We start from the raw sequence: 18292 nt of genomic DNA, 5'->3' as shown, positions 1-18292 counted from the left end.
TTTAAAATATTTCATAAACAGTTTTGTTGAAATATTTCAAAAATAATAACTTTTTCTTCTCATTAAAAAAAAAGACTGAGAACATAGTTACCTTTTCTTTAGTGAACGGTTCAGGGAGTTGGTTCTCTCTGTGATCTGAAAAAGAAAAAAAGTTTGGGTCATGTGTCATACCTTCAGACTGTCAAGTGCCTAAACAAAGCCCCAGATGTCCATGGTGCTACACATGCTTACCAAACTCTTTGACATGTTTAACACTTAGTTGTGACAATGTGATTCTTAGTGATTTTTCAAGCAGAAAGCCACAGAGCATCTCATCTTCCAGGCAGCCCTGATCAACATGGTGACACCTGAATCATTTCAAATAAAAGCTTCTGTCAGGGCTGATGATGAGGACAGGACTGGGATAACATGGTACCTTTTCAAAATTGAGCTAATTGTAATCAGAATATGTTTCGGTCAAAATATTGCTGCATGAAAGAATTAACTGATAGCATTTTAGCATGAAAGAGCAACAATCACTGAAACATGAGGCGCAGTGGATGACTGCAGGTGTAAATTGTTAGCATAGTTCATTGACAAAAAGATTAAAATACACATTTCTGTGGCATTTAACATAAAGAAAATAAATGTGGTATTTCTACTTCTAGTTTGATCTGACTGAAGTTCACACAGTGAGACAAAATGGTCAGTGTGTTGTTTTATTCAGTTTATCTCAACGTGTGGTCTCATCTGTTCATAAAGTCTTAAACATTTGAAAGCAACGTAAGTGTGGAAGTATCAGTGAACTCTAAAACAACGTCACATGCTGCCAAGGTGCAGCCAAGTCATGCTGGCTTTGCAAACTCACGCACACACACAGATGCAACTTACAAGAGCTAAAAGACTGAACTCATCATCTGCAAAGAGAACACACAGTTATGTTCATTCCTTTATTGTATGTTCAATAAAGTTTATTTCACAACAGTCAAAGTAACAAAGCCTGGTCTGGTGCTTCTGTTTTTGGTTATTTTTAATGTCCTTTCTAATTGATTGTAAGCAAGATTAAAACTGAGGATTAATTAAACCAGGTAGCAAAATCTTTAACTAAACTGATAAATAAAGGTAAGATAAACATGGTGGTGTCCTGTTAAAGGCTTCTTGCTACATAACGTAGGATTTTACCAGATGGGGTTTTAATGCAACTTTCATTTCATTTCATTTAACAACACAAAAAATAAAGTCGTCAGCTAACTAACAGTTATTGTCATCTGACACATTCATATCATTCTTTTTTTATTTCTTTCGTCCAGAACAGATACAAGCTTAGTTCCACTTAAGTTTATTATTTTTCCAGTTTTTAACCCAACATGCAGGTCAAATGTGAAGTGTAAAGTTCTGAAAACATGCTGCTTAAGCGCTTTTTATTTGTATAAGACTAGATGATGCTGAATACCACGGCACAAAGTAAAAATAAACAGTGTTTTACAGTTTTGCAGCTGAAAACAAAGTCATGCTGTTCAGTTTTTATCACCTTATGTGTTGAAACTTTGGGACTGAACGCCTCCTCTCCTTCTGCACTGGACGTACTGAGGCTCTTCATCCTTTCTGCTGCTTCCATCCTCCTCCTCTCCATGTCTTCCCTCATCTTTCTTCTTTCCTCCTGAATGGAATTCGAAAACACTCGATCACATCATGTTGTGCAATACGGTCTCATATGAAACAGACATCATTTTCCTCAGTGAAGTCGTCATTTCCAAAATATTCTGGCTGATATAAAAGGAAGTTTTTTTTTGTTTTTCTTTTTTTTGTTTTACTTTGGTCATAACAGCAGCTCCTTCTTACAAAAACACACCCTAAACTCAATTCACCCCGAAAGATTTAGGACTTGATTGTGCTAAATGGCCTTTACTGAATGATTGACTTTCTTTGTACTGCCTTGTTGCTGAAATGTGCAAAAAAAAAAAAATTGGTTAATCTCTAAGCTATTTTATTTGATATAGTCAGAGAGATGATACATTTCCTCCACATAAAGCCAAAGCATCATAGTTTTTATTTCACTTGTTCTGCTTTAAGCACCTCCTCAGCAGCCAGTTGCTGCTTCTCCTCATCCTCTCTCTGGCGCTCCTCTTCCTCACGAGCTCGCCGTCTCTCCTTCCGTCTTGTCTTCAACTCTTCCAGCTCCTGCTCGGCCTCAAACTGCCTATGTCTAATTTGCTCCAGCTCCTGACTCTCCTTCTCCTGCAGGCTCTGGCGAATCCTCTCCAGTCTCTGCTCCGCCTCCAGGAAGGGCTTCGCCTCCTCTGACTCCACAAATTGTCTGCATACGACACAAATATCTTGGTTTTGGCTCTGGAGCACATAAAGGACTCATTTATTAAACAAACAATTAAACAAGTTATCTGGGTTTATTATTTTATGAAACTTTAGTCCCAAAATAACTACTTTTGCCCTTCTAAACAGAAATATGATCAGAAGAATATTGGTGATATTTGTGTAGGTTATGCTGTCCAGGAATACCAAATCGGTAACATTTGACGGGTTGTGCATAAGATTGACATGACACTATCATAAACATAAGCTGTTATGTTCATGACATAACAGCTGTCATGAACAAGAAGAAGACTTTATGAATGTTTATGACTGTTGTCATGAAGTGTTATTCAGTAAATAATGACAATTGTAATGCAAAGTTGCTCTAAAAGTTGCATTAAAAGTCTATTAAAAGTGCAAACTTTGCATTAAAAGTGTCATCATTTACCGAATGACATTTCCATGATAATAGGCATGAATATTCATAAAGTATTCTTCATAACAGATGTTATGTCATGTTTTTTTTAGAGTCAAATCAGACTTGTGAACAAACCTTCAAATAAGGTATTACCAAAAAATCTATTTCTTTCATCCTGGATAAATTAAGAGCGTTATGTTTGGATTGTTTTCTCACACACACATACACGCCCACACCCATGCACACACCCACCACACACCTGCTAGATCTGCTCTTCTGGTTCATGACTGATGTCACTTCCTGGCAGGCCGTGCCACTCTTTTGGCTGTTGTGTTTTGGCTTCTGACACAGGAAAACCTTGGATGTGTAGGATACTTTAAGTTCTTTCTTTTTCACTTCCTGTTGGTAAAATGTTGGAAAAAAAACACTATTTGAACATATCTGATTTTTTAAAATGTGTACAAGGCATTAAAAATCTTGATCAAATATGTTTTTAAATTTAAAAAAAAAATTTTTTTTTCATTTTAAATTCAAAATGTTCTTTTTAACAACAATGTCTGATTTTCATTTGTTACTTTTAGTCAAGTTGTAGTTATTGTTACTTTTGTCTATTTCAAGTTATTTCAGTGACCATTGAAGGTTTTCCATTCTTTCAGAGAGGCATGCCAACAATTTGCCCACATGTGTAAAACATTTGAGTTAAACCCGGTTTCTCAGAGTAACTGAAAGAAAGTCTCTCTCACTCTAAGCAAGATCTCTTAATGTTAAAGGAGAGTTTTCCTTCTCACTGTTGTCACATGCATGCTGCTAACTATGAGTTTGTGACTCTGGGATCCACTGCTGACTGTAGCTACATGCTCCTTCTGATCAGCTGGCTTTGACAAGCTAAGCTTAACTGCTTTGTTTACCAGCTATGATCAAGTTAGAATACATGAAACTAACTTTTAAGTCTGTTGGGTTGGACTAAATTAACACATTTTAACAATGGATTTTTTTCACGTGGTTTTAAAAGACGATTGTTGAGGATCTGCACTAAATAATAAAACTGAGTTGAATTAAATGAAATTAGTGGTGTAGATAGCTACATATTGTTTCTCACAACACTCTAAATCTAAGGAAGATCTCTCTGATTTCATGACCATTATCTTTTACTTGATAAATTCAGAAACAGATTAATGACAAAAAAAAAAAAAATAGAAACAGAAAACAATTTCTGAGCAACTTCAGAAATTAAACACTTAAATGTTTGATACAAAACTCTTACCTCTGTATTTGACCTTTGAGTCTCTTGTTTTGTGGAAAGCAGCACCTTGTCCTTCTTCATTTCCCCCCTCTCCTTCACTCTCCTAACCTCTTCTTCATACTTGTTCCTCCTCTCTGCCTTCATCCTGATGCTGTCAGTATCTTTCTGATCTTGTCTTTGAACTGGACTGAACGGCGTCAAAGCAGGGTGAGCAGCCTTATTGGCTACATTGTTCTTTATAAAGACATTTTCTTCTTCTTCCTCTTCTTCTCCATCCTGACTGAGCTCCTGCAGTCGCTGCTGTCTTTGTTTTTCTCTGCGCTGAGTCCAGTCACTAAAACCCTCATCTTCCTCAAGAGAAGGGGAACTGCTGGGTTTCAGTTCACGATCATACCTGAAGTAACAAGAGACAGTCATACAAATATGGGTCAACTATTTGGGTGGCACACCTATAACCATGTACCTCTTAAAAGGGCAGTGTTATGTGTTTCCAAGACATATAGGGCCATTTTATAGCCCAATCAAGTAACTATGTTAACTAAAGTTGTAAGAACTCCCATATATAAGATATGACTTAAAAGAAATTAAATTGCATAATTTAAGGCCTTGAAATTGGGCCTCTGTTTCTTCAAAAACTCCTGCTCTTTCTGAAACTCCGCCTTCAGGAAGACAACATGGCTCTTCTTAAACCCTTTAATAACGTTTTTACCAGCGTTACACTGAGAAGTAGTGCCTATAATGAGTTCAGTAGGACTTTCTGAAGGGCAGCTACAGTTTAAAACAAAGAACATTTTATTGACCTTCTTTTCAAACTATTATTCATGTCCTTTATTCCGTCTCCTCTTTGTTCTAATTGTATAATTGGGTTTTAGGTTAGCTTAGGGAACTGCCGTTCTCCACAAAAGATGCATCGCTTTGCCCAATTCATTTCAAGCTCTCCACTTCAATAAATCTTTAAAATCACTTTGTTGTAGTGTGGGCCTTCCACGTAAATTAGGAATATTTCAGTAACTGCATCTCCATTGACCGTATAATTGCCCAATTGGACATTTCGAAAAACAGCAAAAAGAAAAAAACTCCAGTTTTTTGGTAAACAGTTTTGGAGGTAGGTTTTTCGGCTGTATCAAAATTGGTTCATTTTGCAAAACTGCAACGGAAATAGTTTTTTTCGCATCACACGGGTCACAAAGAAGAAGATAACAGGAAGTAGTTGGAGGATCATGGCGTAACGTTTTTTAATGACTTGTTCATGTGTCATTTCAATTGAGCTTCTTATTTAATGGAAACACAACAATTATGAGATTGCATTTTATCAGCAGACTAATGAGAAAGTTTTGTATAGATTTGTCTGACTCAGAATATTTATAATACATTCAGAAACACTGTTATTGTTGACAGGGAGGCTTGGAGCTATTAGCCAAACCTTTTTCTCAAAGCTTTTGTAAGAACTATAACTATATTCCTAATAGTAAATATGAACAAGCTCTCTGGAACACAGCTAAATCTTCTTCTACCTACCAGTATTAGCTGGTTTTAGTGCCAGAACGTTATATTGTTAACTAACAGTTATTGGTCAGTGATTTTACCTTTTAGCAGCACACTGAAACAATGTACTCTAAAGGACATAGGTTCTTCTTCCACGAAAAGATTACAAGGTTTAACAAAAATTATGGATTCAGAGATTCTAGGAAGAGTTGGAAACTTTTTGAATAAAGAGTCAATTAAGCTAGCACTTTATGATATTTCTGGCTTGAATCAGGGCTGTCCAAGAGCTACCTGCAGCTGTTACATGCAGGATGGTATGATGTCTTACTCTGCCACCTTTAATCAGGACTCTGTTTCCTAGTGAAAATGTGTTCTGAGTCTCTGGGAGGCGGCAGGAGAATTTTGTTAACATTCCACAGATGATTACTGGGTGATCGCTTGATCACCCAGTAGAACCCTAAGTCTCTGCTTGATTCCTGATGAAGTAGCAAAACTAAAATACCAGCAATTCTGTTTGGGTGTCACTAAAACTGCTTTGAGGTCTCTGAAGTGTTTCCTTTAGGAACAAGGAAATTTACTTTGGCTGCTCATTTAGCCCGTGGAGTAACTATAATCTGCTTCGCTGTTATTCCAGCAGATGCTTATTACACTAGAAAAACGATCACAGACTAATTATTGAATTGCCACAAAAAGCAAATTACAAAATCTCCCATCTAACCACAAATTAAAAGGGAGCCTTACATCACTGCTATAGCCATACAAGAGGTATGGAAATGACAGACTTGCAGCGGCAGAGTTACCTAATGTTGAATCACCACAATTCCAGGCCGGCTGAGCCTGCCATGAGACAGAGGAGGTGTTGGAGGTGAAAGCAGTAATTTACAGGCCTTAAATTTCAGGTCTCCTGAGACACCACAGGTTGTGGCATGGTGATGCTTTTTCTCTTGAGACATTCTTTGCATGCTATGTAATAAGAAAGCAGCTGCATGTCGCTCTTCAGATCATCATCATGGTGCTGGGGAGACAGACTGTTTACTGCTTCTCTCAAGCACCAAACAATCTGCTTGAAGGACTGTTTGCTCTCAAGCAAAGAAGGTAAATCAGCTAAGACTGTTTGACATTAGATGATCCCACAGATGTCTGGTGCCTCGGTAGGACACCATCTCGTTCTTTTTATGTTTGTTGTGGATTTCAAGGTGTTAAAGTAAATTGTCTTTTAAGTCATATTTGAAATATATGCAGCACTTTTATAACAACTGAAGGTAACATAGTTACTTGATTATGCTATAAAATGCCACTGTGTGCCTGGAAAATACTTTAAAAAGAGGAAAATATTGAGTGTACACATGTACAGTATTTTTTTTAACAGTTATTTGTTAATTCTTACATTGTGTGTGAATTGTGAGACAGTTATTTTTTTGTTTTTAAGCATATGCACTGACTGATGGCACCTTTTAAATTTTGTTGTCCTTGTGACAATGACAATAAAGATTTATCTTATCTTATCTTATCTTATCTTATCTTATCTTATCTTATCTTATATACATATCTTGTTCTTATAAGTCCTGTTGGGTTTTGAGTGAAACTCTAACATTTTTGTTGTAATCCAGCAGCCTGTTTGTGTGCTGCAGTTTTCTGTAGTTCATAAAATTTTTCACCTGGATGCATTCTGACCAAATCAGGTTGCTATGACAATATAAAGTGATAAAATGTTCTTATTAACAATGCATTTCCAAAAGATTTGAATCTCCAGGCTCTATGGAGGAATATTTCTGCCAAGAGCACACATTTTCAGTCTGAAAGCAGGATTTCAGAAAAAATCCTCCATAAGACACCAAACCTTCAAATAAATATGACATCATTTATTATCACATTGATTCAATGGTTTGGCAGTTTACAGAAAATTTACTCGGTTTAAGCATGTTTTACGTAACAAAAAAAAGCAGCTAAGACAAAAGTTAATGAAAGCTCCCCTGGGAGGTCTGGATCTGTTCCTCGCAACACACCCAAAGGAAAATATTTGAAAAACTATATAACAAAAAAAAAAACAAAGGAAAACCCAGCTAGGAAACATTCTAATCAATATCTAGTATTGATTTAGATAAGGAGAAGTAACAGCTTCCCTTCAGCAGAGCTGGAGTCTCTTATGCAGGGAGCATGCAATGAGGCACTAGCTGATCATCCATCCGTTTTCTGTACCCCTTAGTGGGGTCGGGAGGTGTGCTGGTGCCTCTCCAGCTAATGTTCCGGGCGAGAGGCAGGGTACACCCTGGACAGGTCGCCAGTCTGTCGCAGAGCAACACAGAAACAGACAGGACACACAACCATGGACACACACACACACCCACCTAGGGAGAATTTAGAAGAAACCAATTAACCTAACTGTCATGTTTTTGGAAAGCCAGAGTACCTGGAGAGAAGCCACCATGCACAGGGAGAACATGCAAACTCCATGCAGAAAGACCCCAGGCCGGGAATCGAATCCAGGACCTTCTTGCTGCAAGGCAGCAGCTCTACCAACTACCAACTGCACCACTGTCAGCCACTGGCAAATCATGCAAAAAACAAAATGTAAAAAACAGTGAAGTGGATAAAAACTGATTCAGTTCAGTGAGCATTAGCATTTCCTTCACTTATCTCAGTTTGCATTACAATATCAGGTGCAAACTGAGAAGAAACTCATTTTTGATAGTATGCTGAATGACATATTTTACACTAATTTTTGAGAGAGTGGGCAGGAGTAAGGGTTACTTCACGACTTCTAGAATTATGTTCTAGCGGCTTTGGGACCTATCTAAACTTGTAACTGTGACGTCAGTTTGATTGATTGATATAACCATTTGTTTGCTAGAGAAGTCTGCAGTCTGATTAATAATATATCAAAATGGAAGTCAAACTCGCCCGTCTCTTATAACATGAATCAGCTGCAGTATGAAGAAGACGGTCAGTTTTGTTGTGTGTGCTCACGTGTTCTTCTCCTCCGGCGCCTCGCTCTCTGGTGACGAGTCTTCCGGTGTTGAGCCGCTGTTCAGTCGGCGTAAAGGTTCTCGAGCCTTTTGACGACGTTCCCGCTCCACTTCTTCAGCATCCTCAATGCTCCTCTGAGCGGTGAGTCTGGGCAGAAGAACAACTACTGAAGTTCCAGGCATCAAAACGTCCCAGCGGCTTTTTGTGAAAATGCTACGTATGCGTTCAAACACGCCAAAAGGAGAAGAGCAGCACACATCTCATTTTCATACATCAGTAACGAGTGGTTGAAAACAGGGCATTAACTAATGTAAATGCTTCGACACTTTTGATAAAATATGCAAAAAGACTGCTGGGAAACATGCAAAATGTAAGTTTATATCCACAGTATGCGTTGTGGTGTAAATTCCACAAATATTTCACATTGCTTCATCTGTAAACATGTTACTTTGCATGTTGTTTTTACCCTCAATAATGTAATGTTTTGGATTCTATGTGTTCCTCTATCTCTTTTATCCTCTTTTATCTGCATACACTCACACGCTGAAGTTGACATAACCATGTTTATGTGTGACTACCGCTAGCAACAGATTGAAACTGATTAGACTACCCTTTAGGAAGGACACAGTTTGCAGAAAAGAATAAAAGCTAAACACACGATACAATCTTTGCCTCACTTGGTGTCACTCCTAAGGTGAACTAAGTGTGGCCCAGCGCTGGACAGTGGATGTAACTCTCTCTATTCCTTTCTTATGACATGCATGTCTTGTAACTTTTGACAGTTTTTCAGCATTAAAGCCTGTTTTTTTTTTTTTATTTAACCAAATCTCATTATTTCTCAAGGTAATAACCCTGAGGGGTTCTGGTCAGGTTCTGAAGCTGGTTAACGGACCTGGTGGTGCACAGAGACAATATGAATGAACTCCAACAGTAACATGTAACCATAGAGCAGGAGTGTCAAACTCATTTTTGTTTTGGGCCAAATCAAGAGCACAAATGATCTTAAAGGGTCGGTTGTGACGGGATGTATTGATTAAACCCGTTCACAAACTGTTAAAATATCAATGAATTCTTAAAATTAAATAATAGTGAACATCTTTTCAGTCCTTCTAGGATGACACAATTGTCTTGTGATTTTTTGCAATAAAAACCAAAGTGTTTGTATTACTAATTTGGAAATATTTGAGCTTATTTTTGACAGTAAATGCAACTTTTTATTACTCGCTGTATAGATTATGGATTATAATCTGTCATCAATTAAGGCTGAGGCAGCTGTTTAGTACAAGTAAGAAAGTTTTTGATCATTTTTGCAATAAAACACCAATTAAGTATTAGTGCAAAAAAGTGCGTGGATTTGTTGATTTTGCGTGAAATTCACAAGAAACTGGAGGGACTGATTGATGAAATTTGGCAGTATAAGATAAACTACATTGATTTGATTGATAAAATAATATTTAAGCACAATTAGTGTTTATGATGGCCACATAAAAAGCTATGATCTGGCCCATGGACCTTGAGTTTGACACATGTGCCATAGAGGGTTACCTTTTCTGAAGCTGAAGCACCGGCCCTAGTATGCAGATAAGTTGGGTGTCATTGGTGTGAACAGTTGGATGGAAAATCAGTGGGATTTTTTTATTTATTTTAATTGTTGTGAGAACAGAAGGAAGCAGAAGTGTCAGGCCAGCTCAGATCATTTATATGTAAAACTCATAGATTACAGTCATGACACAATGAGCTGGAAGTTGAGAAAATAAACTTGGTCAGTTTTTTGTTCTGTCAATAAACCATTTCATGACAGGAAACAGAAGAAAGTGCTGTTTCCTGGTGGCGGTGGGCATTGATATCTCACTTATTATGGTGAGTCTACTTTGATGCTATAGATGCAGTCTTGATTTCATAAGGTCAATTTCTCAATCCCTATCTTGAGTTCCTGATTTTGTACAACAAACATGATTTCCCATCATAGGCTGTAATGACAAGACATGACACTTACATTTTTTAAAAACAAGTGTTTTTGTTTCAGTTTGTTTTGGGAGGTTTTGCCAGTTGTAAAGTGCTAGGAATCAAATTCACAACCTCCATCTGGATGTAATAGATCAGAACTACAGTACAGACCAAACGTTTGGACACACTTTATCATTGAATTCAATGAGAAGGTGTGTCCAAACTTTTGGTCTGTACTGTATATCAGATCAGACTGATTTCATGAAAAAAACGCTCATTAGTGCAAGTTCAGATTTTTTTTAATTGGTCAAAGAATTATTTTTATTTCACTGTGCTTTCACCTTGCATATTCTCTCTTAATTATTGCTGAGGTATTTTGTCATTCTCGGCAGCATCCCCAACATACTAAATTTAAATGATAAATCTCTAAACTTGTGATTTTAAGCAAAGGTGTTACAAGTATTTTAACTTTCTTCTGCTGCATTTTTTTTCACAAAAACATTCTTTGTTTCTCTTTCTCCTGCCATGTAATTATTGCATAGAGATGGAGATTTTAACCTTGTTTTCCAAAACGGGCTTAACATACAGAGCTCATCTGTGCTGATGTTGCCATTGCAGTGACTTTAAACAAACTTCTTCTAAGTGGCTTTTCTGTATTCTTTTGTTGTAAACCAAAACCAGAGGCAATAATGGACATGCTGTCCCACTGAGCGTTTCCTCAAATAATTGTTGATGAAGTTCCCTTGAGCCAAGTCATGGACATCAGTCCAGTCCACACTAGATTAGGAGCAGTGATTTATCTAGAAGGACACATCCAGTTTTTAAGAGCAGAAAAGTGTCTGCATGAATTCAGTTAACGTTTAAAATTTCTTCATACGAATTCTGAAGTCAGATCAGGAAGTGATCATTGGTTTGAGTTGATTTGAAGCTGAGTTCCTCAGTTAGAGGTGGCGGAAAGTCACAACAACATATTTGAGGATGAAGTCGAATATGAACATGCCTCACACTGCCAGTCAGAGGTTGTTGTCTTCATTTGCTTTCTATGGTTTATTTTTGGGTACTTTCATTAAATACTAAGAAAGCTACACTGAAAAAAGAAAATAGTTGAACCAACTTAATTGAATTGCTTCAATTGGTAACAAGCAATCCAATTACATTTATCCAACTCAATCTATTAAGTTGGTTTAACTTGGCAAATTTAAGTCAGTCTTTCTGAAATCATTTAGTTTACTTCAAATGAAGAAGTAAACTAATAAAGGATTTTTTTAAAAAAATATTTCTTTGCTCTAGTGGCCTTTATTTAAGAGTAGTTAGACAAGAAAGTGAGTAATGGAAGATGGGGAAGACATTCAGCAAAGGTCATCAGGCCGGGAATTGAACCTGTGACGGCCACATCAAGGACTAAGACCTGCATATGTGAGTTGCTCTCCACCACTGCAGCATCACAGTCGGTACAGGATCTGTCTCTGGTGAAGCTTGTGTCATGACGTCAGAGGTCAGGATACGAACGAAGCATTAAATTTAATTGTTTTCAGTAAAGTCAAAGAAAAGTTCCTTTAAGTTAAAAATGTGAAACTCTTAAGTAAATTCAACACAAAAAAAGCAATTTGTCATCGAACAAACCAAAAGAATTAAGTGAGATTAATGTAAATAAGTCCAAAACTCGTTCAATACTCGTTCAATCTTCAAATCATTGCGTCACTTGTGCACAACAAAAAAGCAGCTTCTCATCTCTGTGTACACATTGCAAATGCTTTTGGTCATCATGCAAGTGAATATATCCAATTCTCTGCTTTTGTGTTTTCAGTTGCTTATGTCATGTTGATCATCATTCTGTGGGTTCTGGTCAGAGTCGAGCCAAGGCTGCTAGCAGTTTGTTCAGCATCGTCTTCCTTTTTACATGTTTATTTGCCATAATTTTTATTGCTTTTGTCTCTTGGTGTTCCTTCCCAGATACCTTTCATATCTGGCCACCAGCCTTCTGAATACTCCTTCAGAAGGTGACTCTGTTGTTAATGTTTATTTGGACATTAAGGAAACAAAGACTAGACTGGAAATCTAGACGAGTCTAACAGTTCTTCGGAGCCTCGCTGTGTCGTTGGAGCAGAATCGGTTACTTGGCAGATTTGTTTCATAGCAGATCCATACTCACATGATGGATAAGAACTGACAGCAACCACACAAAGCCTTTTGCTCTGTTTGCACATGTTGAAGTGCAACAGAAGAAGAGGGATCACAGTCAGGAGGGAACAGGTTGAGGGTATTAAACTTCAGCTGTTCTTTTGTAATCTCTCACGCTGTCATCAGGTGGATGAATGGATTGAATGATACAATAATAACAAGGTTTAGCATTCAGCCTGAAAGCCCTCCAGCCTGTGTGGTGCAGACGGGCATGGTGGGAACACGTTATAGATGAAGTCACTGTGTTGCAGGAACAAGTCAGAACAGAGAGACGCAATGAGTCACTGCAACTCCAGAACATAAATCAACAGGTGGGTTCAGAGGCCACAACAAGTCAGACTCCCGCTTGTCTTTATTTTATCAATCACTTGGGCAAATTTACTGAAACTGAATTAAGTTAAACTTTACGCTATACTCAGACAAACAATATGAGGCGACCATGAGACAGGACAGCAGAAGCAGACTTTGAGGTATCTTGGCACAACACAGAATTGATTTTCTCCATGAGAGAAAAAAAAATTGGTTTCATAACTATCAATGCGTTGGAGCAGAAACAAGCATTAGATTTTTTTTGAGAGGAAAAACTTGACGTTGCAGTTCATGAACTAAACAAGTTCAAAGTTTTTTTTAAATAAAATTACTGAAACTCAATATTTCAAACCCAACCTGGGATGCGTAGCCCAAACAACTGACTGCTTTGTGTCACTTTGACATGGAGCTAATGTTGATACATTTTGATGCTAACTCTGGTAGCTGGTTGGACACCGTTGATCAATTGGACATTTGAGAAGATTCCACCTAATTTATGACATTTTCCTATTTGCTAACCGTAAGAGAAACTTTGAGATTAAAGATTTAGCATTATTTTTGAGTGGAAAAAAGGGAAAAAGATCAATTCAGAAGACCACTGTGGTCAGGAGAAAACAAGCTGGCAGCTGTACAACTGAAACAACTCTTCGTTGATTTACTTTTCCTAGCAAGTAGCTAGGTAGGCCAGAAAAGTACTGGTATCACAGCTACCTATGACTGACGGTCCTTCATCCTTTTAATGAAGACAACATGTGGAGAGTTGAGAGAGGCCTGTGCTCTCGTCACTCATCAGCCCACATCCCCCAAACACATTCCAGAATGTCTTATCTCTTTGGACACACTGAGGCAACCCACACATGAGTCAGAGATCCAGTCTTAGAGGTCACAGATCTGCCCCGGTCTGTGCTGCAGGCTGAGCCAACCTGACAAAGAGCTGATTAAAAACAGATCAGGTCTGCGGCATGCCTGCCATGACCCCTTCCCATAACAGCAAGCCCTTGTGACCGCTTCTTCTGTCACACAATAATAAACCTGTAAAGAATCTGAGACCAAATATAGTCTTTCCAAAAAAACAGCAGCACTAGTTCAAAATTAAGATCATGCTCTAAACACCTCCAACAAATATTTAAGAGATCAGAGCTGATTACTTTTCTTGCTGTTTAATCTCAGTTATTCAACTGTAAATGAAAATTTCACCCAAATTTTTACTGAATGAAAAAAAAACAAGTTAACAGATTGAATTTGTATTTATTTCTTCTTTTGATTTTTGACAACTACTCTTCACACCTTTGGTTGAAATGCCTTCAGTGAGGGACTTATTGAACAAGTCTCTGACATCTGTCTAATATTTGAATGATTTCTTTAATGTACAGCAGGTTTCATCTCAATAAGATCAAGATCTGGGTTTGTCTGGACTTTCCATTTCAGAATTGTCTTTGGTGGATTTCCTGAACATTTGTGCCATTTCCATGTTTCACTTCCTGTGTCCAGACTGACTTCTAGATGGTTCAGTATTTTCCTCCACTAACTAGCTTTTTTACATAGTGAAGTTAATGTTGGTTTTTTGATGGTGAGCTGACCAGGTTCTGCAGTAGATCACTAAACCCAACAATAAGAATTCTTTGAATTCCTTCTTTGCTACAGTCTTCCAAGCTAACTGTCTGAGGTTCTACTGAAATGGTTTTCTATTCATGTTCATCTAAAATGATACACCTGTGTGTACTTCTAGCTATTTAAAATGGCGATATACTGTAGGTGGGAATGTCTGAATTTAATCCTGACCAGAAGCTGCTTTGGTAGTGGCCTTCGTGTCACAGAAACCAACAAATGGGTATATTGGGCATATAATTAGGCCACTACCTTAGTAGTATATGTGCATGAGACCTTATGCACATATATATCTCATGGATATCTGAGACCATAGTTGATCTCAGATATCCCTGTCTATGTGTCTAAATTTGATACAAATAAATAGGATTTCATCATTTTTTACATCCTTCAAATTTGTACCAAATATTAGAAACATAGATCTCAGTATAGAAGACAATTATAAACCAAAGAAACAATAAACATTATAGAGAAAGCACTACATGAAGTTGCTCAGAAGCAGGTCAAACATGTCCAAACAATCTGAACTCCCTAAGAGAAGGGAAGATGACGAACGGTGCTGAAAAACAGCCAAGCAGTAAATTGTCTGATACAGCAGAGGGCTTGGAGTCACTCCCTGCATTTGGTGTGATGTCATGGTTTCTGTCTGCACCTCCACACAGAGTCCATCTTCTGAGTCAACTATGAGTCAGGATGAGAGAGCCAAACACTGCCAGCTGTTATATTGAAGCCTTGTGATTCTTCCAGTGACTCGCCAATTACAAAACCTCGACAGAGGCAAGAATCGAACCGTCAGCATTCATTCTGACTCAGAGGAAAATCTGGAGTAACTTTATGAGGACAGCACTTCATACATAAAACCATATTTTTGATGTCAGGTGACAAGACGTTTTGCTGACCTATCTGAATGTTCATAAATACATTTTGGAAAACTGAGAGTCATTGGGATAGGTATTATATATATATATATATATATATATATATATATATATATATATATATATATATATATATATATATATATATATATATATATATATATATACAGTATATGCGTGTGTAAAAAAACAGGCTTTATGATTTTATGGAAATAAAGCAATTTATGCTTTATTTATGGAACAAATCATGTTACATGGAATAAATAATGAATATTCATTCAAATGAATAGTACGATTCATTATTAATAATGTAACCCTACTACAACAACAACAACAACTAATAATAATAATATATCCATACATAAAAATAATATTTACTGTTATACAAATATAACAGTAAATATAACTCTGGCTCAGTGGTCCCATACCCCTGGTCTTCAGGGCCCTTGCTGTCCTGTCTGTTTTAGATGTTTCCTCACTACAACACAGTTGATTTAAATGACTGAAATACCTCCTCAGCATGCCTTCAATTGCTGCGAAAGTCTGTTAGTCACCCATTCATTTAAGCCAGGTGTTCAGCAACGGGAAACACCAAGACATGCAGAACCAGGGTTAGGGACGGCTGCAGTAGCTAACAGTAAATTAGCAACGCTCACTACGACACACTAAAGAAAACAACGTGACATAAATGAAGTTGACTGCCAGTGACAGAGGTTTGGCTTTGTTTGGGGGCAAGGATCTCCCCAATCAGTGATCAGAGTATTCCAAAGTATGTAGTTTGTGGGCATTCACAACAATTTGTAAAATGCCCAAGACAGCTACAAAAGAGTCTTTGAAACCTATGAAATATCAACTGGGGACCAATAAATGTGCTAGTGTTGAGGTGAACGTGCATTCCTATACAATCAGAAAGACTGCACAATTTCAATTTTCATGTGCAAAAAGGAAAGTGTTGCTTAACTTAAACTCATGAAGGTCAAACTAAAGTTTTGCACAAAAATATAAACAAAGTCCAGGACTCAGGGAATGATGTTCTTTGGACAGATGAGTCATTTCATACATTTGAAGAACAAATACTCATCAGAAGTCATGGTATTCTTGAGAAAAAGCTAAAATCTTGATCTTCTTCAGATATTGTTTTTAGCTGATTGAAACATTCAAGAAATCAGTTCAACATCTCACAAATGTAATCCGTCATAAGAGCAGTCATCAGTGATTGTTACATTGATGATGAATGAAATGGATGTTGCTGATTAACAACACCACCATAGCAGGTGTGTGTAAATTCTCAAATACCACCTGATTCAGACGGCCTGGAACTCCTTTCATCAGGTAGAACTTTCCATGAGTCAAATTCATCTCATTCTGGCTCGAAACAACATGTTGGTACATCAATGTAAGATTTTATGACAGCAATCTGACTGGTTTTGATTGATTGACATGTAACTATGCCTTTCAGCGCGTCACAAGTTTGCACAGGCTAAACACACACCAGCAGTGGGTGAATGTGGCTTTAAACAAGCATGTGAGAAGGAAATTCAAACTATATGTTCATTGTTTTGTTGTGATATCTGAGCCAACAGCTTTCCTTCAGAGTCCTGGCTGACCACATTACGGTCTCTCCTCTGTCCTCTGCTGTCTGCCTCCTACTGGATCTGGTTGTAAACAAGATGTCTTGCCATCAAAAGGCAGTCACTTCTTTTCTATGTTCTTTCCTTACTCCCCTAGAACAAATGAATCAAAGCAGTCATTCTTGTCCAAATTAAATAAACATAAATATGTTTAAACTGAAGTGAAATCTTTTTATTATATACTGCTCTGTGAGAAATGTATACTTTTTCTTGTTTCTTTTCTTTTGGCTACAGATATAACAACACAGAAATTTAAGCTGGCATAAAATGTAAATTAATTTAAACTAAAAGTAAGACGTATTAGAAAAGAATTAACTTGACTAAAGGAATCTTTTTAGATCTTTTGACTTGTTTCTGTCTTAGTTTAGTAAAAACTGTTATAACCTGTTATAATCTTTGTTATAATGAAAAAAGTGAACAGAACTGAGGAAACCATAGGAAATGATTCAATCGTAATTTTAAGTAGCACCCTAAATGACCAGTCAAGCTATGGCTGCAGGTGCAGAAATTATTTGAGTCACTGAAGAGCCTCATAGAACCAAACTCAGAGAGGCAAACCCCAGAAGAAACAGGACATACCTCCATACATGAGCACACAGAAAACAATAGATGGACTCAGGTGACCTTTCCCCTCTGACTCTGGTTAGTGACACCATTTCTCAGAAAATCCTTCGGCAACTACTTTGTCTTAAATGTTTCAACTGCAAAGTCTCCATTGCCATCCCCAAAAAAACAATAGTGAGGTCTAATAACAAAATGACCAAGCAATAGATTCATTATTTACTACAAATATTAGCTTGTGGAAAAATACACCTAAATCCCCATGTGACCCATAACATTTCCACTAATCAAAGGGTTTCCACTAAAACAGATTGATTTTCCCAGCAAACACACTCAAAATCTGAAAAAAAAAACCAATTGACAAAACCTCTCAGGTTTGAGATACATGTCTTTTAAACATTAACCTCAGTGGCTGTGCAGCTTTCTAAAACAAAAAGAAACGACCATGAGAAACTGAGATGTATCCATCACATACCTCATTAGATTTTGCAAACCCTGTTTGCTGGAATTCCTCCTCAGCAGAGTGTGGGACATGTTTGCCTCTTTTCTGCCTCTAGTTGTCCTTTTCTTGTTGCCTCACAATGGTGGAAATAACAGAGATCACACCAGCTGCTGATATGGCTCTAAGATCAACCTCTCTGAAAGAAGTTTTTTTGTCCTGAAGTTGTACCAAGTTAAACAGCACTGAAGTGTGTGAGAATCTGGGTGTAAATGGTAAAGTCTCTTTGAGCACACACACACATGCACGCCCACAGTCCCAATCCTTACAAAGCTT

The 18292-nt window shown here is 37.4% G+C and overlaps 1 protein-coding gene across 1 annotated transcript in view; it reads right to left on the bottom strand.

The window, feature by feature from the left end:
- The window catches only part of LOC102227574 (non-muscle caldesmon-like), a 31557-nt gene extending 13265 nt beyond the window's left edge, over positions 1-18292 (bottom strand). Inside the window, exons 1-7 of the mRNA XM_023348645.1 lie at positions 17993-18292; positions 8403-8549; positions 3972-4344; positions 2967-3106; positions 2056-2296; positions 1511-1639; positions 92-135 (exon numbers count right to left, since the gene is read on the bottom strand). Of these exons, the coding sequence (XP_023204413.1) occupies positions 92-135; positions 1511-1639; positions 2056-2296; positions 2967-3106; positions 3972-4344; positions 8403-8549; positions 17993-18051 (1133 nt within the window). The 5' untranslated portion in view covers positions 18052-18292. The remainder of the gene's footprint in view (positions 1-91; positions 136-1510; positions 1640-2055; positions 2297-2966; positions 3107-3971; positions 4345-8402; positions 8550-17992) is intronic.

The sequence above is a fragment of the Xiphophorus maculatus genome, chromosome 2, assembly GCF_002775205.1.
Source record: "Xiphophorus maculatus strain JP 163 A chromosome 2, X_maculatus-5.0-male, whole genome shotgun sequence".
Taxonomy (NCBI): domain Eukaryota; kingdom Metazoa; phylum Chordata; class Actinopteri; order Cyprinodontiformes; family Poeciliidae; genus Xiphophorus; species Xiphophorus maculatus.
The sequence above is the reverse complement of the archived record's forward strand: the minus strand, read 5'-3'. Positions and strand labels throughout refer to the sequence as shown.